Here is a 24,732-nt window from a genome sequence, read left to right on the forward strand (position 1 = left end):
CTAAATGATTTTCAAAGCTTGTTATGATATTAGTGTGAAACAGCCCCACGTTTCTATGTGTGTCGTTATAGGTTTGTGTGCTGATGTGGACATTTTTTTTTTTTTTCCTTGCCACTCTGCCCCTGTTTCACTCTCAGCAGTGCCTCTACACTCATCTGACATACTCTCCCTGAGAGCAAAGCCTTTCAATTTAGATTTCAATTATCATGTTAGTTTTGTGATTAGACTTTAGTCCTCCAGGAATCAGACCTCTCTGCTCCTCTCTATTCCACTCTATTCCACTTCCCCTGCAATCACATCCCATCTGATGAATTGCGCATATAATTACGGAAGTTATTGAATATGCAGATCGCTGCTGACTCTTGGTGTGCGGTTCATAATGCATCAACTCTAACTGTATCAAACAAGGGTCTCTGATAAAGACCCACTCTGATAATGAGAGATGGCCGATGTATGCGATTTGTCTGCAATAACAAACACCACAAAGGCCGAGACTCAATTAAAACAGAGCCGTGCGGTAATCTGTGTGACTGTGTTTTTTGTGTGTTTGCAATGGGTTGGCCATGGCCACAGCCAGCTCCACAAGCACAACCAGCAATGCGCACAGTGGACAGCAAGCCAGTGCACAAGGTGTTTATGAATCAACCCAAATTAGGTATTTCCCCCATGTTACAGAATGTTGCTACCGTCGTCTTACACGCATGATGCAATCCCTTTGAGAGGTTTTAGGCGAGGGGAGTGAAGCACTTTACAGGCACACCCGCAGGAGAGGGATGTGGGAAATGTTTAAACTTTAGATAGCTTTTAGAGAGCTTTCCTAAAAACCTGGCTCACGAGCAAAAAAGAAAAAAAAGTCTCTCGTGCTATAATTCCGTGTTTTGTCAAAGTGTTGGGATTGTTTTTATTTGCTCTTCAGTTTATATTTAGAAAAAAAAAGCTAAATAACCTCACACTATTTCTTTCCGTATATATCCTATATATCCACTCTTACGGAATTTTTCTGCCAAACACAGAATTAGGAATGCAAAGACAGAAGAAACTAAGTCCAGTATTTTTAGCTTGAGCTGTAGTGATGTAGCTGCCATTTATAGATGATATGCCTGATGGCGGCCGGCCACCCTGCTGACACCAGAGGGGAGGGGCTATAGACTGTATATAGACTGCACAGCACAACCCCTCAAATACATACATAGACATGCAAACAAAACCAACTCACAGGAATGCTTTCAAAAACATCCCAAAGCACTCAAAAGACCAATTTAAATAGATTCCAGGAGCATTAAAATAAAATATAGTATGAAAATCATTCACTGAACCTTCTAGAAAAGCATAGTATAAAGGTTGTGCATTCCTTGAAGAAGAAAATATTCACGTTTTTCTACCTTTTAAGATACCAAGCACGTCGATTCCCTCTTTGCATGTGAAGTGGTCCTCCAGGTTTTTGTCTGTGTGCAGGCCTTTTCCTTTTTTTGCAGCAAAAGCAACAGTTCACCTTGGCTGCATGCAACTGATTCCACTTCTTGGAAAACGTGAATTGGAGAGAATCATTTAATACCATGGTAGTTTAGGCATACATTCTCATCTCTATATCTAGTTTGTCAGTCATGTATTTGTTAGTTTGAATGTTTTAGTCGATATAAAAAAGAAAAATCATTACTATAAATTAAAACATCATAATGCAGAGTACTGTATAAGTGCATTTTTATGCCTACGTTCAAAGTGGCAGGCCTTAGAAAGTATTTGTAGTAACAACGACACTGTGCATGGCTTCATGAGTGCCTGCACCAATCTATTAACAGCAGTCAAAAAAGGTGGCTTAAACTTTATTAAAGGGGATTTCCAATGAGTTTAAATAGTATCTTAGTGGTTGACTGATCTGCTGGGGTGCTAACAGGATATTTCAGAGGGCATTTGTGTTGAATGTTAAATACCCTCCGTACATTGGAGGGTAAATAGATATAATTGGGAAATTGTTTACTGGAGGGACCTAAAAAAAATGAAGCTACCCTTTACTGTAAATAGTGTGTTGCAAGTGCAGCAACCTTTGTCAAGTTGCAGTCATTGTTTGCAGACTGGTTGCCCACTCCACAGGCTGTGAAAGACACATCTGCTGCCTGAGCTGAACAGATAGACAGTGTACGTAGACGGGGTCCTCAGCGAGCCTGTTATGCAGCTCAACTCCAGTTCCTATCTTCTCATCAAATATTTGTCTGTCCTTCACTCTCTATTTACCTTCCATTCTGTTTGCTTTGTTTATTGAAATTTATCTCAGGGAGGTGGAAAACGTTTCCAGTAAGTGTTTTTTTGTTACATAATATCTGTGTGTCTCTGTGCGCATATTCCACATATTTTTTTCTATTCATCGCGTTTTACGACTTGCGAAAGCCAATATTTTTTGCCATTAATCAGGTTTGAAAAGTCACAACAGGAACTGTTGTTTGACATCGCAAACGTTCAACACAGTAGATCAACTGTTCAAAAAATTCCCTCAAAGGTTTTAACATGAGCGTATTTGTTTAATGTGTTGTTTTTGATTGATTTCCTGATTGAGATCCAAGGGGTAGCCATAAATGTTTTGGGACAAAGGGTCCTTTTGTGCGGATGGGGCCCCAGTTGAAATGGAGGAGTAGTTTGAGATTACCAGATTATTTCCTACTAGGCCAGTGAGTGAGGCGAGCTGCAGCCCTGCGCCGTGCTGTGCTGAGGCTGAGCATAATGAGTGCGGTGGCAGGGAACCACAACAGAGCCGGGGCAGAGGCTGCCTGGGAACCAAAGGCCCGTGGCCCACAGCCAAACGCACACACACAAATCCTGCTGCACACTTGTGGCTTTTTAAGAAAGCAATTTAGTTAATGATTTCATTTTGGAACTCTGTCATGATGCATGTGTCTTCCAAGCAAGCCAGCAAAGGAATTAAGTAGAAACTAAACGCCGAGAAAAAGGTATTAGTAAACATAAGCTCCCTTCTGCAACCACGGAGGGAAAAAAAAAAAAAAAACCAACAACATACAACCAACTGCAATGTGGTATTTGTTGCGAACACAACACAGAAATCACTTGGGTAATCGCCTGTGGTGGCTTTGTCGTTTGTGGGTCCAGTATGATTTTGCGCTGCTCTGGACAAACCCAAAGATGAGATGAAGCACAATATGAGTGGTCAGACACATGGTTAGCAGCAGACTGGTGAGGCATTTTGTGTTTCAGTCAGCGTCTAATTCACTATCGCGCCCGCTTCCCCGGAGTGGAAATACAGCACATTTTTCTGTTCAACCATGTCTGTCAGCTCTCTGATTTTATTAGGGCTATGTTTCACATTCATTTACTCAGGTTTTCTCAGTGCCGCCCCATGAATGAAACCATTTTAGCATTGCTAAAACAGCAGCTTGTACATGTCGTCTGTGAACCAAATTTTGGGGCAATTACTCAGATCAGTGGCTAGGGTTTCTGGTTTTGCTCTTCAGATCTCATTTTTCTCGGGCCTCTCTTCTTTTTTTCTGTATCAGCTGTCAATCACATGTGGTAACTTTTAACCACCTCCAAACAGAGCAGGGGGCCAGCCATTCATTTAGTCCTTGACTTTTGCTCAGCTTCTTCCCATCCAACCTGTCAGAATGACACACACTGTTGACCATGCTTTCTATTCAGCACTGGCAAATTAATTGGTTTCAGTGGTTTAAATCAGCAATCAATGTCAGGTTCCCAACATAATAAGCCTTAATCATAAATCTTTGAGGTGTGGCTTGCCTGACCCCTATTCATCATGGCTCAGCTAGATGGTCTCATCTGGGTGGAGCAAATGAACTACCCCTGTTTTGATTTTCCAATTGACGTGTCACATCAAATGTGGCTGCTCTCTACCCTCCCTCCCCAATTCTACCCCGGCCCCTCTTCTCACAGCCCTTAAAAAACACAAGAGTCCAAAAGACAAAGAAGGAAAAGAAGTCCGGTTGTTGTAAAGGCAGACACACTGCTCTCCCTTGTGTGAGAGGTCTCAATGAAAGCCATTAATTTATTCAGAAAAAGAAAAAAAAAAAGAATAGCAGAAAGGCGTTATAAAACATTTGAGGCGGGTCTAACTGTAGCTAATGAGCTGTTGTCCTCTCATGACCCCACAAAGGAATAGAGCAACTTAATAACAACATTGTTAAAAGTAATTTTCTCACTTCAACCACCAAGAAGCAAGAAACCATTTGAAAAGCCAGAGTAAAATATTAATAAGATCAGATAATACATCAGTCCATGGCACAATGTGTATTTCTCCAGTCGAATAGAGCAATGCTGCTCCTAATTTCATAAAACAGTCACGATCACCAGCTCCATTCTAACCACTTGTAAAATAAAATAAAAAAAGAACCCTCCATCGTAAATAGATACTGTCCTTGAGTATTTGGCCAAAAGTCTACGATTGTTTTACTTTTAATATAATTGCCCGAAGGCTCTGCTTTTTTTCTTGTAGATTTCTTCTGATCCCAATAAACTGCACCTCTTTGGTGAATTGGGAATCGTCCCTTTGCTCCTGTTTTGCACCCTGAGCCAGCTCCTTTTCTGACAATTATGAGAGATCTCCCAATGGATTTGTTGAAGTGCCTTCTCTAGTGTGGAGAACCTGACTTTATAAATGACAGAATAGAACCGGCTTGAATAGCGCTTTGTTTAATGTTTTACAAAGGGGGGGCCCCACTCTATATTTCATCTGTCACTGTTGCTTTTCTTCCCCTCAACAATGCTTGATTGTTTTCATGAAAATTTCAGGTTGCATGAACAGACGAATTCTGTATTATTATGTTCCTGCCAAATTCCAATCCCTGTTTTCCTTCTCCTGCTCACAAAGGACTCATAACTTACTGTCAACCATGGGGCAGGCCACAAAGCTCCACTGTTGCTCAGCAAACAGGGTTGTGTTGGCTGATGGCTTGACTCACTTTGAGGTTTAAGTGTAGCACCAGCAGCAGCAGGCTCTTTGGGATGTCTATCATCCCAGTATAGGCAGGAAAAAAGAGAAATTCAAAGGTTACAAAAAACAAACATCCAGTGTGCTCCTCCTCTTGTGGATAATTTCTTCTGGGATGCGAGTCTAGTAAAAAAGGCTAGCCATGATTTCTTTTTTTTTTTTTTTTTTTCGCCCCTCTGTTTTTTGGACAACCATCCTTCATTTGTGAAAGCATACGCATGGGTGAACTTGTGTGTGTCCTGGGGAACTGAGAGGCTGTTATGCCATCCAGCTTTGAGCTTGTGTCCTGGGATCAGAAAAAGGGCCAATAGCACAGGGGACCAAAGGAGGAGAGGAGGGCGGCGGGAGGAGGAGGCGGAGGAAGGGTTCAGTGTGTGAGTGCTCATCGACCCTTCCTGAGTAGACAGACAGGGACACTTAAGCACTCTCACACCTGCATCTGCCTTTGCCTTGGGTGGGGGGCAAGGACACCAACCACGCTGTCATGGCAGCTGCACAAGTGTTTAAAGTGAGATACAAGGCAGTTCCTCGAGCATCATATTACTGCAAATAATTTACCCTGCAAAGTAATTATCAATGCTCTGCTCAATATGTAAAGTGTGCACTTCAGGTGGCTTGCTTAATTCGCTCTGGGTGGCTATCATTTGAGTGTGGATTTTAGCTGTGGTGACTGTGGCAGTTTCTAATAGAGAAGGCATCAGGAGAGGAAGTGAAGTGAGGACGAAGTGTTGCTGTAATTGAGTTGACTTTTTGCAGGGGGAAGGTCAACGATAATGGAGGAACAATTTAAACAAATTAATTTAGACAACTCTCCAGTCGCCGTATAGTAGGTTACCTAGTTGGAGAATCTGTAGTTTCCCAACCATTTACTATATTTTAATATCATTATCTGTAATTACTCACTCTGCTCGGGTTTAAGAGATTCAAATCAATTCGGGCATTGCCAGAACGGACTTGCGGACTTTTGTAGCTCACCTCTGAAAATAATCTGTGCAAACTGAACAGCAAGAAAATATGTACAGTATATGAATGCATGGTAAAATCGGCGCGTGTGCATTCCTGTGTGTATGCAAATAAGAGACTAACTGCACACTATACAGCCTTGTATTATGAGTTGATTATGTATCCAGAAACCTGGCTGCTGCACAGCATGGCACAATCACAATGGAGGGTGATAATTTAATTGTGCTAAACGGTGGATTCCGTGTCAATGCTCCTCCAGCTGGGAGCTGTCAGGTAGTAATATCTCATTATGGCAGGTGAAGAACCCAGAGGAACCCTACCATGACACCTGTTTGAACAGGAGGAACCCCTGAAGGAAAACAGATGATTTCTCTGCCTTACACACACACACACACACACACACACACACACACACACACACACACACACACACACACACACACACACACACACACACACACACACACACACACACACACACACACACACACACACACTCTCTTCATCTTTTTCCACTTTACATAATAGAATTAAGCCTCAATAGTTTTGATTTATTTTTAGTTTTATTGTAAATGATTCATGTGATATAGTACAATTTGTACAATAAAAGAGTGTGACAGAGCATAATCGTTATTACCCCTTTGTTAAGTGGCACTATTAGTCCGACACACTGCAAGTGTTGATTAACTGCATGTTCTTTTTATGTTTAAAGATTGATGTCATAAATCTGCAGTTTTTTAATAAGTTATTAAAAAAGACATATCTGCTTCATCTTTTTACACCTTTTATGTTAAAATGAGATTCATCATTTAAACATGCTTATCATACAGGAGCGCACATCATGCAACAATAGGCCCCTTTAACTGTCACTGTGTGCTTTTCCATCCATATATTTCATACATTTTTAATAATCTATCTGTCTTTTCTCACTGGTGCAAAGGAAGGGGACATAGTCTCTGCTGAGACCTCAAGATGCAATGGTGCAAGACATGAGAAGTGGAATAGACAAGTGGGCGGGATGGGTCTGTGGGGGAACTGGTGTGGAGTTACTTATCACCATTGTCTATAAAAGGTAAACAGTGTGACAGAGTAGATACAGAGGGGTGAAAGTCAGTCAGACCCTTTTATGATGAAAGAGGAAACAGGATAGCTGAGGACACATGGCCCAGCAGTCACAAGGCCTCCAAGATGAGCAGTGCACAACACTCCTCTAATACTTACCAATTAAGCAGAGGTTGCTTTGCACGATGATGAAACATTATCTCAGGGAACAATTCATGACTCAAAGCATTCCAGGCCATATGAGCCCACGGCTGGAGAACTTAAATCCTAATCCTTCAAATGTGCGCAATATTGTCGGCTATATATAGACCAGGTCTCTTTTCTATTTAACCCTCCCTCATTGCGGCCTCGAGTCTTCAAAGTGACTGGGGCTTTGTCTTTGAGGAAGATGCCAAGAAGCGGCGTATCACACACTTATTGATTACCTTTCATTAATTACTGTGTAATCGTGCACGAAGGAGGGTCACATTTCAAATATGTATGAGCTTTCTTTTCAGCTCACCTCATTTTTTCCTGTTTAGTATGTACAAGCACATTTTGGTTCTATTTACCAGCAAAACTGATTCAATTATTAATGTGAGTAAAGTTATTTCAAGAATACACTGTAGTTGCACAAACAGGGCTGGATTGCAGGATTTACTTTGCAAGCACGGAGGCCGAGGGTGTAAACAGAGCTATTCTATCAGAAAATATGAAACGATTCTACATGCGTCGGTGGTAACCGCATTCAGCTGGATTCTGCTCTCTACTTTGCGTCTCATCAAATACCTTTGTTGTGTCTTAGCTGATCTACTGCACACGTACCCCTTTAGATCACAGCGCTGTGTGATCCCCACTCAAAATATGAGGAATAAAATACTGAACGGTTGCCCCCAGATATTTTCAGAGAATTACTGCCACACTTCCCCTTTTCCCCTTCGATATTATGAGGTAGTATTGTATGGGGCTTGTCAGATGTGGGGGTGGGGCAGAAGGGTTTCTCCGTACTCTTTAGCTGCCCGAGCGCAGCCCTCCCAGCACTGCTAATAAATTATTAACTCCTGCTGACAAATACTGTTATGGAGCCTGCTGCAGATCTGTTGCATTCTTTAACAAGATTGCTGTAGACACATGTTACAGGAGAATGGAGTCTCCAATGCGCCCTCTCGTCTTTTCTCTCCCTCTATCCCCTTCTCTCACTCACGCCTCAGCAGTTTGACTGATGGCTGGAGACCAAAGTAAAAGTGCCTGAGAGACTGAATATTTTAGTGGTAAAATAATACCACTTGATTTACTGTGTAATACAAAAGCAGTGCTTTGTTTCACTCTCACACTCCATTGAGGACGAGGTGCTTGTTGCGCTTCAGGCTCAAGCTTTTTGGGTGCATGAATAAAAAATATGTCAAAGTCTATGTGCTCAGCCTACTTCTGCCACACACACACACACACACACACACACACACACACACACACACACACACACACACACACACACACACACACACACACACACACACACACACACACACACACACACACACACACACACACACACACACACACACACACACACACACACACACACACACACACACACACACACTAACCCCACTACTGTCCCTTCTACCTACCATTTCGTGTGTGTGCGCTGAACTTTGCTCCGAGTCATGATTTTCAATCACCAGTACACATTTTTAGTTCATTTTCTATTTGATGTAATTGCAGGAAATAGTTTAATGGCTGATTAAAATTGAAGGCTGAGTCCCAATAAAGACACTGTTCTCAGTGCTTCTAGACATAGCATTTAAAAGACAAAATAAAAAAAGGAGAGACAGCCAGGCAGCCTGTCAGGCACGGGTTCATGCTCCTGCCCTGCTGTCTTACCTGACTTAGTGGGTCTGTTTGTACAGCTGCTGAGACACAAGAGATTAACTTAGGCTACCATTGTTTGGGTCCCTATTCACTGCCCGTGCTGATCTGTGACCGTGTGTGAGTAAATGAGACGCAGACAGACAGTGGAAATAAAAAGAGACTCTTATCCTTATACATATGCCGGCACACATTATGAATAATGATGTTATGCAAGGTTTTGTCGCAGTTACTCTTGTATTATTACTTACAGACCTCTCAATTCTTCTGGTGTTGATGTGCTAACGATAATTTTTTTAAAAAAAAGTCCATATCTTGAATAAAAGTTAAGATCTGAGGTCTACATTCATCCTGCAAACTTTGCTGAACTTTGTTGTACTTATATTAAAACTGCACAGACTGTGTCAGCATCTATGTTGTGGTTTTGCTTTATGCTTCATCCTTTTCAAAACTTGTTGTGGTTTATTTTTCATCTCTCCATGTTGCTTTATATTTTGGATAGGCTGTTTATGAAAAGCGCAGGGTATAAACTTACCTCGAGTATTTACAGGAATAACAATCCAACTGTGTGATTTTGAAGTGGACAATACATCTCAGTTGACAGATTTCCTTGAGAAGAAATATTGGACCCAAAGACCTTGTCAGTAAAATACTTTGCAAAGAGGAACATATATTTGCCTATCTCTTGGTGCATGATGCTCTCAGCTGAAAGTGCAAGGACACCATCACACCACAGCCTGCCTCAACCTTGAGAGTCCCCCCCCTTCCCTCAAGCCGAGGGCAAGCTTACAGTGGAACTAAAATGCTGTCACACTGACCCCTGTGGATAAAGCAGGAGAACAGGGCAGATGGTGATCGGTGATGAAATGTTCCCTGAGCGTTTTGTCATGTGTAAACACACACTTATAACTTCACACCCTTGATTTTTCTTTACTCTTTCTTACATGCAAGACTGGCACGCACACACTCAGTCACCTGAGAAGATTTGAACCCCGAGTAGTCACATTCTAGTTTTAATGGTCAGTGTCCCATAGTTGAAAAAACAAACAAACATTAAGGGAAGACCAGGAGTTCAACACACTTCAGCTCAATTTCTCAACTTCACACAAGGAGGAAAGCCATATCACCCCCCTTTTAATTAAAATACCAAATGCTTAATTGCAGGTGCAAGCACAGTTCAGCATCGTTAATTGTAAGAAAAAGTGGAATTGGTTGTATGAAGAAGAAACAAACACAGCTAAAATGAGTTTCCTTTGCACCTGATATCAAGTAAATTGTCATTGTGATATTCCTGAAAGCATGTGACAGATTTGTGAATTTAGTCCTCTACCATTGGCTTTTGGTTTTTGGGCTGATTAAGTGAGATTTGTTGGCCTCTGTGGAAGAAATAGTGTTGTTCGTGACTTTCTAATTTGTCTGGTGGAAACAAAAGAACCGCTTCAGAGTGTAATTAAAACATACAAAAGGTGAATCATTAAAAATAGAAGTTTGAAGCGCAACAAAAAAATCTATTTGTAAGTTAAAGAAACTATATGAGTCTTCTGGAAAAGAAGTGTAAAATCAAACTTATGGTTTGTAGTTTTCACGTTGGTTACATTTCTTTTGTGGATGGAGTCCCTACTTTGGCTGACCTTCTGCCCGAGTCACTCTTGGGGTTTCGTCCAGATCCCAAGCAGGCATGGCTTCGGCCCAGAATCAAGTCATCCATCGGAATTAAACAAAAGATCAGGGACCCCATGGTGTGCTCCAAACAGCACGGGCCAGGGCAGCAACAGGTGGCAGTCAGGTGGAGCATTTGATAATAAATACTGACGTGCACCAATAGTCACAGCTATGCAAAAACTAATTCAATAGAACTCCCCTTCAGTTATGAAGCACTTAAGCAAACATGGTTCCTCACATGATATTTTATCCCTGTAATCTTTTTTTTCTTTATCGTCCCAACAGCAGAGTCATGTCTTCCAAGCAAGCCACATCTCCTTTTGCCACTGTGGTTGACGGGGATGATGCCATGAGTCAGGAGCACTTGTCTTGGGAGAAAGATGAGAGCGCAGAGGCCCATGGTACACCACAGCTGCCCCTGCACAGTCTGCTCCATGGAAAAGCACCAGATGAACTGCAGCAGCTCAGCAGCGTACCGTCAGAGAGTGACTGGGACAGCCTGGTGTCAGCCCAGCACCGCATGGTGAGGAATTCAAACACACCTAGTGAAATCACCCACAAATGCTTTCCCATCTATTCCATGTCAACAAAACACCCTTGTGGAGAAAAATAGTTCAATTAAAACAGCAGTGACATGAATTTGGGACATACATGAGGAGGACCTTTTCAAACCTCACACAGTGCTCTGCTGTCTCTCTGTTCATCCCTGGACTGAACTGGCTATCATTGTCCTTGGTATGTACTGAGCTGATACTCCAGCCCTGTGGTTCCCATATACTGTGAAACCTATGCTTCGGCAAGCTCTAAACCATGAGCTATTATTGGTGTAAAGAGAGGTTTTCTAACTCTTCCTGAATAACGTAATGGCACTGCGTTTTGATGAATAGACGCGTAGGCAGTCTTCTTGGCTTCCACTGGCTTCTTGTTGATATAAAAGAAATATCTGTCTTTGATAGACGTGTGTTGTTGTTCTTGTTGTGTATGAGCTACATCTGCAGCAAGACCCCAGACACGGCACATTTTGAGTTCAGTGCTGCTTTTGATGTGAGCAGAGCAAGGAAGAACACCAGTACTTGTGGGCTATAGACATAGGGGGCAGGTGGTTGTGTGTGACAGACGGGTCCATGCTAAAGAGACCCAGAGGGCCTCTGAAGTAGCTCTGCAGTTGGCCGCCGAGACCCTCGACACCTTAGCATTTCATTGCAGCACAACACAGAGCATACTGACACACACATGCGCACATGCACACACTCGGAGAAACATGAATAGCTTGTGCAGCAGCCTGCTCCTCATAATGTAGGGGTATGTATGCAGATTGTGTAGGTAATTGACAGGATGAAGAGTTCTCAGGGTCTCTTGATGTGTGACACATTAGGGGAAGCCACTAATGCCAGTGACAGTATATATATATTTTTAGCTTGTATAGGACTACCGCCACTATTCAACCAAAAAACAATTACTATAATTACCATTAATAGCCATTTCTATAATATTTCTGTTTAATATGTTCAATCATAGCCATTTTTAAATTTTTATTTTGAAAATAACAATCTTTGGTTTGTATGTATTTGGGTAAATCATTCAGTTAATTATTAATTGCTACATATGGGAATTATTTTTTCACATTGCACATAAAATGGAGGTAGAGTGAAGGCTTGTATAGAAAGTATACTGTAAGTCAAAATGGCACATGGAGATAAACAAGACTAGTAGCCATCAAAGTGACATCAGGAAACAATAAAAGGTTACACAGGCCTGAAAACCTGAGCACAATTTCAGTGACTCACATCATGAATGTCTAAAGGAATGGCTATTCTAAATGTTAAAGGTTGAACCATTTCACTTTATCGCCTCATGTAGCCTTGATCTTAAATCAAGACACTTTTCACCGATCGACGGTAGTGAAAAGTGGGATTTTTTTCCCAAGTATATTGTGTTTACAAAATATTAAAAAGGGAAAATAAGCTCAAGGCATAACAGAAAAAAAAGATGCTAAAGAGTGAAAAGGGGATATGAGCAAACCATGGTAAAGCAACATGGAGGATAACAGCAAAGAGATGGAGAGAAGAAAAAGAAGGCATAAGGTGGAAGGAACGCGAGCATTCCCTTTGCTGATTACCTGACTCCACTGCTGTGCCATGTGTCTGTGTGGGCTGTGCCCTGAACCCACGCCAGCTGATTAACCCAGCACTGCTCCTCTCCCCTCAAGCACTCTCCACTGTCTCTGCCACGCTGCATAATCATCCAACACAGGGTTGGGAGGCGCAGAGTAGGCCGCTCGGTCGTGCCACCCTGGCGCTTGGTACCAGACCACCCTACTCACCGCCGCAACTCTGCCTGAAGCTCGACATGCCACACAGGGATGAGAAATTGGCACTGTCAACACCCGGGCCCAGTTTACTGCATTCCTGACTTTTTATTTAGGATTTTCAGTGGCTCCAGACATGGTTGTATCATTTAACTATGCTGTAATACACTCTGTTATCATGCCACTGTTGATTAAAGCTCACTTTTCCATGTTGGATACAGCTGCGTGTCATGTTTATTCTCCTCACTTTGTGGGCCAAAGTTTAAATCAGAGATAACTGTTCCCCCGTTATAGGCTGCAACTCCTGGCTGCTTAGCTACCTTCTGCTTTCTCAGACTCCACGAGCCATAATTAACACCACCGTCTGTCAGACGCAACCCTCAGCCATGGTCTGTGTGCTGGCTATTACGCTCCCAAGTGCGGAGTATTCTCTTCCTCTCCCCCCCCCCCCCCCCCCCCCCCAAGCCCTCCCCCTTTCTTCTCCTTCTTTCCTTCATGTCTCTGTTTGTGCACAGGGAGCACTCAGCCAGTCAGCCAGAGACAGGACCCTTAGTTAAATACTAAACCATACACAGGTGGGACTGAAAAACAACAACAGCTCGAGACAGGACACAGATTTACGATGGCTCAAGGCACTCAGTTGAGAATAGGTCTCTACTCGAAAATGAACAAATTACACAGCAGTCACCCTAACACAAATGCACACTCAACAGCAATTTGAAAGATTACAGTTGGGAGATTTCACTGTGTAGTCTCTGCAGATGAAAAGTAAAGCCTGAGCACATTATGGATATGCCCTATGAAAGTGTACCTCATCATTTCATCTCAATTTTTCACTTGTCATATCTCATTTACAAGAGCAGCTAGGCAGTGGTGAAAATACAGAAGCTGCTGTATGAAAAGCCAGAGAGGAGCCATTTGATATGGCCAAATCACCCCTGAGCTGCAAAAAACCTGGCAATCACTGCATTTGAATGACAAAAAAATATATAAAAAATGCCCCGTCAAAATGCTCAATGGGGCTCTGACAGAACACAGAGACAGACTCATCATTTAATACGAATCCCATTCCTTCTTGTCTCCCCTCCCAACTGTTGATTGTCTTACAGGAATCTGACAGCAATAAAGTATGTTCCCTCTACTCCTTCCGGAACAATTCCACTTCCCCACACAAGCCTGAGGAGGGGGCCAGGGAGCGAAGTGACCTGCTGAGCGGATCAGCGTTTGGAACTCCGGAGCGCCGCAAAGGAAGCCTGGCAGACGTAGTGGACACGCTGAAGCAGAAGAAGTTGGAGGAGATGACAAAGACAGAGCAAGACGGTACGACTCCGTGTGTGTTTGTGTGTGTGTGTGTGTGTTTAAGGTTTGTGCTGAGAAATGTTCTTTTCCTCCAACGTCTGTCTGATTGTCCCAAATTTTCCCTCCCCTTTCAAAAAAGTTTCTCTCTTGACGACCTCTTTTCTCTTGTATCTCTTTGTGTCAAGCTCAAGCAGACACACACACACACACACACACACAGACACACACACACACACACACACATGCGCGCGCGTTGGGAATTCTGACGTTACAGTGTTTCCAGTTTGTTCTGAACCAAATCCAATGTGACAAAGACTGTGTGGCAGTGCACCTCAGCATAAGTGTGGTCTTCATTCATGCCAAGGAAAACTCCTCGACTATAAAACTCATAGTGCTGACCTGATGCCAGGAACACTACCTCTTTTTTATTTTGCTACACAGAACACTTTTTCACTTCACGCAGTTATCCGTCAATGTGAGCTACCCACAAACAATCCAACCCCTTCTCAGGGATTTTTACCTGTTTTCTGTCGCATTCATTAGCCTCATCCGTCACATCGTGGACATTTTTGGTGGCAGCGGTTTTGAGATTTTCTTACAATTATCAACGACGAAAAAGAGATCCAATCCTGAGATGGGACCGCTAGTTCTCCGTCATATCTGTACCCATTTTACCCTTCTTCCCTCTCCCTCCTACAGCCTGCAGTCTATCAAGAGTATGGCGGAAAAACAAATATTTGAAAGAGCTGCTGAAACACATCCCCCTTCTTAATTAGGACTGTAGTAATATAACTACATCCAATCAAATGTTAAACCCCCTTGGGAATGCATGTGTCTCATTTGGTGTCTGGGGAGCTCTTAGCTTAAGCACTTCATCAGACGAATAAATTAGACCTCTGTTAGCCTAAAAATAATTTGCCACTTCTTTTTTAAGTGTTCGTTTGGCTATCTTAGTATCAGAGAATCACAGGCCTCTTGCCAGATAATGGTTTAGCCACATCCTGTTATGGGAGTGATTTTTTGTGTTGTCATCTGAAACAGAACTCAAAGAATGGGCAACGCTCCTTTGATGCAATGCTAAATTATAGATTTTTCCACAACAGGAAAAATATGTATTTCTCAAAATGTATTTAAATTACCCAGAAGGGTTTCGATTAGATTAGGGAAAATTTTTTTTTTATAATAATATATATATATATATAAAACATAGGGAGACATACATGTGTCAGCAATTTTCACCTATTTTGTAAAGAAAATTTTTTATAGCCCAAAGATGTGAAACACAATTTAAAAAGAAATCAGAAGGTAGAAGGATCTTAGGAATTACTCAAGTCACACTTAATATTGCAACGCAGCAAAAAAATTTCCTCAGTAAGTATTTTTTTCTTCAGTCCATGGGCATTTTACAAATGCAGTTTTTTTTCTTCATACCAATAGACATAAATATTAGGGGTATATAGGATTTTTGCCACTAGTCTTCTTGACAATGGGTTTTGATCTGGAGCTGATCCCAGGATAAAAGAATGGCGTCTCTCAGCACCTTACAGGACAATTTCTTTTTGTAAAAGAAAGGAAAATGCTTTTGCTATTACCACTTTGTTATACCCTAAGGTGAGAATATCTTTCATATGTGTGTTGTTCCTTGTTGAGTTGATTTTCAGGGTAAGATTGTCAGTGCTCTCTGTAGCGACAGCGGGCATTATGGTAATGAGCCACAGCTGGTGAAGGCTGGTTGTTGCAGTAATTTAAATGGTCAAGTGCAGCTTGTAATCCAGGGCCGTATGTTAGTGCAGGAAGGAGAGGGTGCTTTAGAGTGCCATACAGCTGTTTTAATCTCCTGTTAATAATAGCGACTTGGTCTGCCTCATGCGCTGCGTATCATCGCCACCAAAATAAACTCCCTTGTTGGAGGAAATTAGTTTCTGAACATGGAACACAGCAGAAGACAAGAGGCTCACAAAGTTCAGTATGCTGTCCCCAGGCTGTAGGAACTGAGAGATACTCCGTTCTGAAGAGCACTTGAGAAAGCTCCGGTGGTGATGATCAGTGATTACTGTAAAATGGAGGAAGAGGGATTCTCAGAAACTGAGTAAGGAAAACCTCAGAGAAACCGTTGAGAAATCATAATCTTATGTCTTTGTTTATGGAGTGATAGTGGCACAGTTGGGAATGAAAAAGACAGGATTAACCTATTAAAGAACACACAAGAATATTGGAGAAGCCATTTGTTGTCTTAATGATGTTGCTAATGTGCTACGAGCAACAGATGAGCTAAATATACCGCTTATCTACCCACGACAACTGCTGTGCCTAATTCTGCTGCTGTGGTGCCTGTCTGGTCGGGATCACCAAGGTCCTCAGAGAATCTTTACCATCTGCTACCATTCTTCTCCGGGCTTTCTTTTCTGGTCAAGACAGTTCATTGTCCTGATGGACTGAGGATAAATGCAGCCACTGCAAGGGGAAAGGGGAAAACAAATGGTGTGTGGCCCACAGTTTTTACACAGTACATTGCTCCTATATTGAACATGAAGTCCCACTTTACGTGACGTAGTAGGTTTTGGTTGAAAAGGTTCCAGGACAAGGTACCAATGTATTTCTGACAGACCTTATTACCTATTTATGCTTCTTTCCATTGAGCACATGAAATTGTTTTTTTACACTGCAAGAACCTGAAATGATGTGCTGAAGTCAGAGGCATTTTTTATTTTTATTTATTTTTTAAAGCTGCACGTTTGATGTCATCTGATGACGGTTAAGTTATAACTTTATTTTTGGTGGTTTTGGTAAACTGACATGTTGGTAGGACTAATAAGCACGTGATGACAATTTCAAAATTTTGAAATTTTTAGCTTGTTCTATCAGTTCTGTATATTCTATACAAGAATATTATTGTAGGAATTCTTCATTAGCCACAATGCCTTTTAAACATTACAACAATAGGGACAGTGCTCAGTGTTACGTGCATCATTCCTCCATCCCTCCATCTCTATATAATTGTACCCTTTCACCCCCTCTATCCTTCCACCCTTACTCTCTAGTTCTGGTCCTTAAAGTGCTTTAAGTGCTTGTGACTGTGCTAATGAATGAAAATGTCCTCCCAGCAGTGAGCACCGCATTTAGCTGAATAGTCACCTTTGCTGTAAAAGCTCTATTAGGCCCAGTTGCCAGCAGGGCTAACGATTGTGCCCCATGTTTATTTACTAGGTATTGTAAATGCATTATTTATGGATAAGTCTCCAGACAGCACTTGTCAAGAGTTAAAAATGTCAGTATAAAGTATTAGGGTAAAAAGAAAAATAGCCACCATTATAAAAACCCAAGGTGACCTTGATTTGATTCACGTGCAATTAGAACAGTTTTATATAATGCACTAAAGTATGAATCAATACTGCGCAAGTCAACACAGAAATACTTGTGCGTCGGGTCTTTATGGTCGTCCCCAAGACAAGGGCGGGTAGTTGGGTTTCATCCTGCTGTCTAAGCTTTTAGGGATTTTCTGGGGCTCTGGAGCTACTTGTTGAGTGGTTGCCAGTAAAACCGCTGCAGTTGTGTCTTTTTTGTCTTTGCGCAATTGAGGGACAAGCTGAAACAAAGGCACTGTAATTCTTATTGGTCTGGTGAGTGGAATGATTATTTAACTGAAGTTGTATTTCGATCAGGAAAAAGTTGAAAACAAGATTAGTTGTTCTCAATATGATATATTTGGTTATTGATTCTATAATATCTCTAAAGAATTCCTTCGTCCAGTCTTACATTGTATCAATTAACAGAGCCTTGTCAAACCCTCTGTAATGGCTTTAATATCTACTACAGCTGCTCAGTTCCAATGATTTTGTATGGAAGATAGTAGACACCTTTGACTTGATTTGTAGTTGTAGGCAATACAGATCAGTCGTCGACACTTTACAAACTTAAATCCTAGAGATAAACTGCCAAAAGGCACCCAAATATTTAAAAGTACTAAGACAAAAGTTAAAAATAGAGCAAGGTGCTTTGTATCTCTGAACTGCATCCTTTTGAGACCAATCAGTAAAGATACAGTAAGTAATCTAATAGAGTGCTCAACACCTGGAACCCTTTGACAGAATCACGGCTAATTAACTCAGCAAAGAGAAGCAATTCCACCTGCCAAACTGCAAATGCTTTTTAGTCTCAGGTAGAAGTCCATTTAAAGACTATAGGGACAAGAGTTAGCGTATTACAGCTGCAGGTACCCTAAGCACTGTTGTTTGCCATAAAGCACCCCAGCGGGGTGTGCCAATGCAGGCACAGGGTTATACTGTATAACTGAAGTGTATGTGGCCCCGTGTTACCACTCAGACATGTCTTCCACTCCTGCTCTGCCTTTCTCACCTCTTCTTTATTTGTAAGAGTAATTCCCCAGTGAGGTTGTGTATTATCACTGTATAATGACTGTGCAGTAGCTTGAGTGTGGGGGAGTGATCAGCATTGTGTGAGTAGCCCCAGGTCATTATCCTCTATTACAACACGCCGTGTAATGAGATTCAGGGATGGGTGAAAGCTCGGGAAGAGAATGGGATCAGCTCTAAGCCTGTGGTCTGATTAGCACTGATGAACTCTTGACTCTGTTGTAACACTGTCCCCTGTCAGTGTCGCTGCCCCCGCTGACTCTACATGGAGGCTCACTGAAATTGCCTGCAGGTGCTTCATGCCATCAACAGATTTGTTTGATGTATTGTCGGATTTGTATTTACTGTTAACAAAAATACTTATATATATATATATATATATTTATATATTTGTGGTATATAAAGATTGTAATGCTTTAATGATTTGTTTACGTATTATACATTATATTACGAAAATAAAATCACCTTCCCGCTGCCCTCAAAACAGATTGATGCTCTTTCTCCCCTCCTCTGAGTTCCCGCCCTTCTCCCCTCTCGTTTCATCCCAGCTGCCATGTCATCTGCTTCTGCTTTATCCCACCTAATTAATAGGAATCTTTGTTATAATGATCTGAGCATGAGCCTTTGACTCCATGCATATGCAATGAGGGCTGGATATCCAGTTGCCTTGGTTGCAGATTTTGAGGTATTCTTCAAACATAGCTCTACGCTTTCCTCTGATCGCACCGATCCGACTAGAGGGTGTGAGGCCACAACCCTCTCGACAGGATACATGCATGGGCCAAACACCAGTCAAGCTACTGTGACTCTCCTGAGTGTTTGTGCTTCCACATCCTTTACTATTCTGTTGTTTCTGTCATAATGAATTCAGTAGTTTCCTTTTCTATTTGATCAGATAGCCAGTATGGTGTGTGTAGATGAATGCATATACAGTACATGTCAGCGGGGGCTTTCCGCTGAGTGTGCGTGTGTGTTCGTCTTGGCCTGTGGCGTGGTGCAGCAGCTCAGCGGAGCAGCGCTCTGGTCTGTCACTTTTGTTTGAATAGGTAATGTAGATCTGTTCAGGCTGAAGAGACATGAGCTGGAATCGCTTGTTAGGACACATGATCAAAAGTGACTCTCTGCTCTCTGCCAATCAACCCTCTTGTCACCCTGTGAAGCAGACGTTAAATAGATTTTTCGGCTGTATGCCGCGGGCAGCCTGCCAGCCTGACATGTGAACTTTCACCAAAAAAAAAAAAAAAGACCCCCAGCCTTTTTAACTCCCCCTTTTTTAGTTTGTCATCCTCTTTTCTTTTGGGCATTGCTTATGAGATTTATCTGATCTTTCACTTCTATTCTCCTTCCCCCTTTTTTTCTTGTGCACTTCCCTATCATCTTGTCACCTTTATCTGGTCCAGATCAACATTTGCCTTCCTCCCATAAATGTTGTTTCCCACCCTTTCTTATCCTCCTGTGGCAGAGTTGCTCCACTGCCAGCCTGAGATCAGAGCCCACTGCTAAATGGGGTGGCTGCATGAGAGGAATAGGCAGCTCAGAGTGCCTGGTCCACTGCTGAATTATGTATTTACTATCTGGTCCAATACAGAGACCTCACATAACACAGGCGCGTCCCCATAGGGCGATGGAGGCCAACACAGGTTTCACTTTACACAAGCTAAGATATAGATTTTGTTGCCCCTTTCAAAATGGGAACCCTTTCTGCTGTCTTGGTCATTCAGATGACAAAACAAGCAGCTGCTTCTTCAATGTGCCATTCTTTGCATTCAAGATCACCTTCCCTCGTTCTCATATTCCGATTAGTCAACAGTAGCAACTGCTGTGGAGCATTCCAGGGGCCATCTTCCCGGGTTTCAGCTGTTGAGCGTGTCCCCCTGCACCCATGCAGCACAAAACTTCCATTGTGATCCTGGCTTACTGGCTGCACAGGAACCCCTTGATAGGAGGAAACGGGTGTCTCTGAGAGACAAATCGCAGCCAGGGTTGCACAGAGGCTTGTTTGTCTTCACATGCTCATACATCCACATACTAGTCGTAGGTATGGCTCTTTCACTGCATTTTATCAAACTGCATATAGAAATGTGGTGCATGACATCACTGATTCTGCAGCAGGAATTTGGGAGGGAGGGTGGGTAAATCTGAGGAAAAGCTGAAAGGAGAATAAAGATTTACTGGATGGTCAGATCATCTCAAGTTTCTGATGGGCCTGCTTCATGTGACACTGCAGTTATTAGGGGGACACGGAGTTAGTGAAATGCTGACACACAAGACGGCAGAAGTTATTGATGCTACTATATTTGTCATCGGGCCATCTACCGGTTTACAATTCAGAGACAAATGCCCGGTTTAGCTGCGAAGACATTAAACGGAGAGTAAAGGAGGGGGAGGGGCCGAGGCAGCCAGAAATGGGGGAATAGGGTTATTCCACAATGGGATGTGGGGCATTGTGAGGGCACATGTGTCCCGCTGTGCGTGTGCCGGTGTGTTTGAATGCCTGCAGTAGGGCTACACAGGGAGACTTATGTGCCAGCTCAGTATCACTGTCCTGGCTGTGGCATTCGGCTCCCAAGCATTCTCCACACATAACTTGACAAAAGAACCGGTGTCATCTGACCACGGATCAAAATAGTGCGAGTGTAACTCAGACCCCGGGCACAGACTGTCTCTGTGGCCTGCTAATGATTTCAGAGCACATTTCAGACTTGTTCTGTAAGTCAGAGGTACGTCAGCCATCCAGGAAAGAGATCCGCCTCGACACGACCAAACATGACAAGTGGCGTCGATGCAGCCTATTAACATATTTGCATTGTTTTGTTTTTTTTTCTTCTTCCCCTAAATCAGCAAGCATGAATTTCTTAGACAAAACTTTGACGTGCTGCGTCTTGAACAAAGAGACTATTTAATCAGGAGTGATGGAACACATGTTCCTTTTCAGTCGTTGCGTATTCTTTCCTCTTGTTCAATAACACTGCACGCATGAAGGAGATGTGATGAAAATGTCAGAGAAAATGAGCAGGAATGTGTTTTACTGCACTGCAAACCTTGGGTGCCAGTGACGATAACCATTTGATGAGTGCCGTCTCTCTTTTGAACTACTTCGAGCACAATTTTAAAGGGTGCATGGGACCAGTGGTTCACAGTCAACCACTAATACAGTAGCCTCAATTACCTCTCACAATGTTAAATCATTCGGATACGACGTACAAAAACGAATACTTGCATTACTGCAAAATGTTCTTCTTTGTCACTTATTTTTGAGGGCGGGTGGCACTCTGCTCAGCAATGCCAATACAATAATTCTGTTGTTCGCTGCTCCGTTGTGAGCTGGACTAATGAGCCCGACTTTCTCAAACAAATTTCTCCATCTTTGCCCAGCAGGTTGCAGTCCGTATGGCTCCGTATCCCACAGAAAGGGAACGAGCCGAGTCAAAAGAAACATACAGCTTCTATTGTTACTGAACTTGAACAACAGCACATTGAGAAACTTAGCCGTGGGTAAGTGAATGGAGACTTCAGGAGTTTGAAGGCTTAACCTTTAGAAGTACTATGGCCACTTCATTATTTCTCTATGTTTTTGTGTAAAATATTTTTTTAATGACCGAGATACTGAGAATTCTAACAGAGCAAAACTACAAGGGTGACCAAATATACGTACTCATTTATTTAAATTAATAGTTATTTTTTCCCTTCTTTTGGGGTAGAAGGGTGGGGGTGGGGGTGTTGCATAGCCCTCAGAAAGCAAACAACATATTCTAAAAATAGTAAATAGTGACCTTTGGTCTTACAGTCCAGCAAGCAGCAAGTCTACATCCTGAAGTTTGGCATCTTAGTAAACAAAGTTGGACATAATATGCAATAAACAATTTTAATTACTGTTTAAAAATGAAAAATCCAAAATGCAGCGGAGAAGATTAATAATAGCCTCTCACTGAGTTTAGAATTTGTTTCTCTCACACACACACACACACACACACACACACACACACACACACACACACACACACACACACACACACACACACACACACACACACACACACACACACACACACACAGAACATTGACAGTATGCTATTGCTGTATGTCTTGATGCATTCACATAATTTGTGGCTGAGTATCTCATCATATGCCGGAGATGCTCAAACACACCGTGGCTGTCCAGCGTTTATGAAATAAAGTTTCAATATCTGTACCAGACACTTGGCTTCACTGCAAATTGTAATGCATTCATGTGGATCCTATTAGTCTCTTTTTGTCCTTGTAGAGTCAGACACCCATTAATTTACTGAATCACACTGAACCGCTATGATCACAGTACTCCACATTTTCTTCACACATCTATTAATTTAACATAGACGAATAAATGTGAATGTTTTCCAGCATTGATTAGCTGGGAAGTTTATATCTGACAGTTAAATTGCAGGCTACCCCCCAAAAAAATCCCTCCAATGCAAGGTACCCAGTAATTAAATTTTTGTGTGAAATTATTATAATTTATTACAGTGTGTGGACCGTAATGATTACCAACATCAAATGGAAATTATAAATTGAAATTAATTCTACATATTTCTCATCTTCCCAAGAGCTGATCCTCTTATCTGCATTGGCTGCGATTCCAGAAGACATGTCTGCTCATTCTTTTTAATATCCAGCAACACATGAAGACAAGCACTATAAGTTTGTCTTTTTTAAATTCCCACCTGTAATTGTTTTCTATTGAGCTTTTTGGTATTGCATTTACCTCATTGAATTATACAAACAGTGATGATGCAGTTGGAAATATATGAATTCTTTAATGATGAACAAATGTATATTATTATTATTATGATTATTATTATGATTATTATTATTATTATTATTATTATTATTAAAAACTATTTGAATAAAGAAGCACAAATGACTGAAATATATTATGTGAGCTCAATGCCACTTCAAAGCCTTTTTGGCCTCGCCGGATTCTTTGTTTTTATCTTTTTTAATTGAATTAAAAGAGCATTTTTTTGTTTCTCTATTAAAATTCAAAGTATCCCTTGCTGTGTTCAGCAGACTCCCTCTGCTGCTCGAATACAGACTTTAAAGCAAACGAGAGAAGAGGAGAGGGAATGAAAAGTTCATATTGCTATCCAAGCATTTAATGGTCCTAGTTCTTAAAAGTGACCTTGTGGGGTAGAAAGCAGAGCAGCACAGCAGCTCCTTCCAGCTGCACACATGGCATCCATCGGGGGCACAATCACGCACAGTCCCAACACCTCAGGCTCGGACATATGTTGAGTTTTATTTCATTCTTCTGACATTAATCCTATTCACCAGCTGTTCTGCCAGCTGCCACTCTCCGGCTTAAGGGGAGATTGCAGTTTTGGGGGCTCTGAGTACTGGTTTATCTTGGCTCCTCATCTCCTCCTCACGAAGTTTTGATTGGATTTTTTTTTTCCTTGCCCTCTTCCTACTTTCAGGTTCCTTGGGTTGCATACTTCCCTGCAATCTTTCACTCTTCCTCAACTTTTTTGCTTTTGTTTTGACCTCTCTAATTCGAGGCGATAGAGAGGGAACACACCAGCGAGGTTAACTCAACCTAGGTTTCTTCTGGCCTGCACTCTGTATAATACCTTTACGTATTTATTTCTTCCCAACTCGTTTAAAAAGTATCCAATAATATTTCTGCAAATACAAAGTAGATGAGGTATAGAAGTTGACTGGAGGCAAACTTATGTACTCCTCAACTTCTGCAACTCATTCTTTTAAGAAAGCATTTGTAAAGAATCACAGCAATGAAACCTGCTCACCTCATAGCCATCTAACAGCATTTCTGTGGGATTAGCCTGGACATGGCCTCAGCCTGTACAGTTATGATTATTGACATATTGGGTCTGACATATTTCACATTTATGTGCATTGTCTGGAAGCATACTCAAGTGTTCTCAATGTCATTTCTGCTGAAGTACGGCCGGGCAGTCTGCGAGCAAGGGCCGCAATGAATTGATCATTGCTCACTGCTCACTTTAATAATTCAAGCCTGATTGCCACAGAGTGCCGCAGTAAAATGGATTGGGAGAGGTCACATGCTGCTCAGCTCAGGAGGTGAAGCCTCTTGGGGATGGTTAATTCATATATGCTTGATAGACACGTGTCCTATTTAGAGAGGTCAGGGTGCTGTGTGTGTATACGGTTTGTCAGAATGGCCAGGTCAGTGCTGCAGGATTAACACATTGGTCAGTGCAGATAAAGACGAGGCAAAGGAAGACACTCTTGGTCACGTGCACTGTGCC

The 24,732-nt window shown here is 42.0% G+C and overlaps 1 protein-coding gene across 3 annotated transcripts in view; it reads left to right on the plus strand.

Moving 5' to 3' along the window:
- Positions 1 to 24,732, plus strand: part of sox6 (SRY-box transcription factor 6) — a 126,996-nt gene that overhangs the window by 33,230 nt on the left and 69,034 nt on the right. For all 3 annotated transcript variants that reach the window (XM_080491128.1, XM_080491127.1, XM_080491129.1), the window contains 2 exons: positions 10,772 to 11,009; positions 13,904 to 14,114. In XM_080491128.1, the coding sequence (XP_080347254.1) occupies positions 10,779 to 11,009; positions 13,904 to 14,114 (442 nt within the window). In that variant the 5' untranslated portion in view covers positions 10,772 to 10,778. The remainder of the gene's footprint in view (positions 1 to 10,771; positions 11,010 to 13,903; positions 14,115 to 24,732) is intronic.

This window comes from Lipophrys pholis (genome assembly GCF_963383615.2).
Source record: "Lipophrys pholis genome assembly, chromosome: 2".
Lineage (NCBI taxonomy): Eukaryota > Metazoa > Chordata > Actinopteri > Blenniiformes > Blenniidae > Lipophrys > Lipophrys pholis.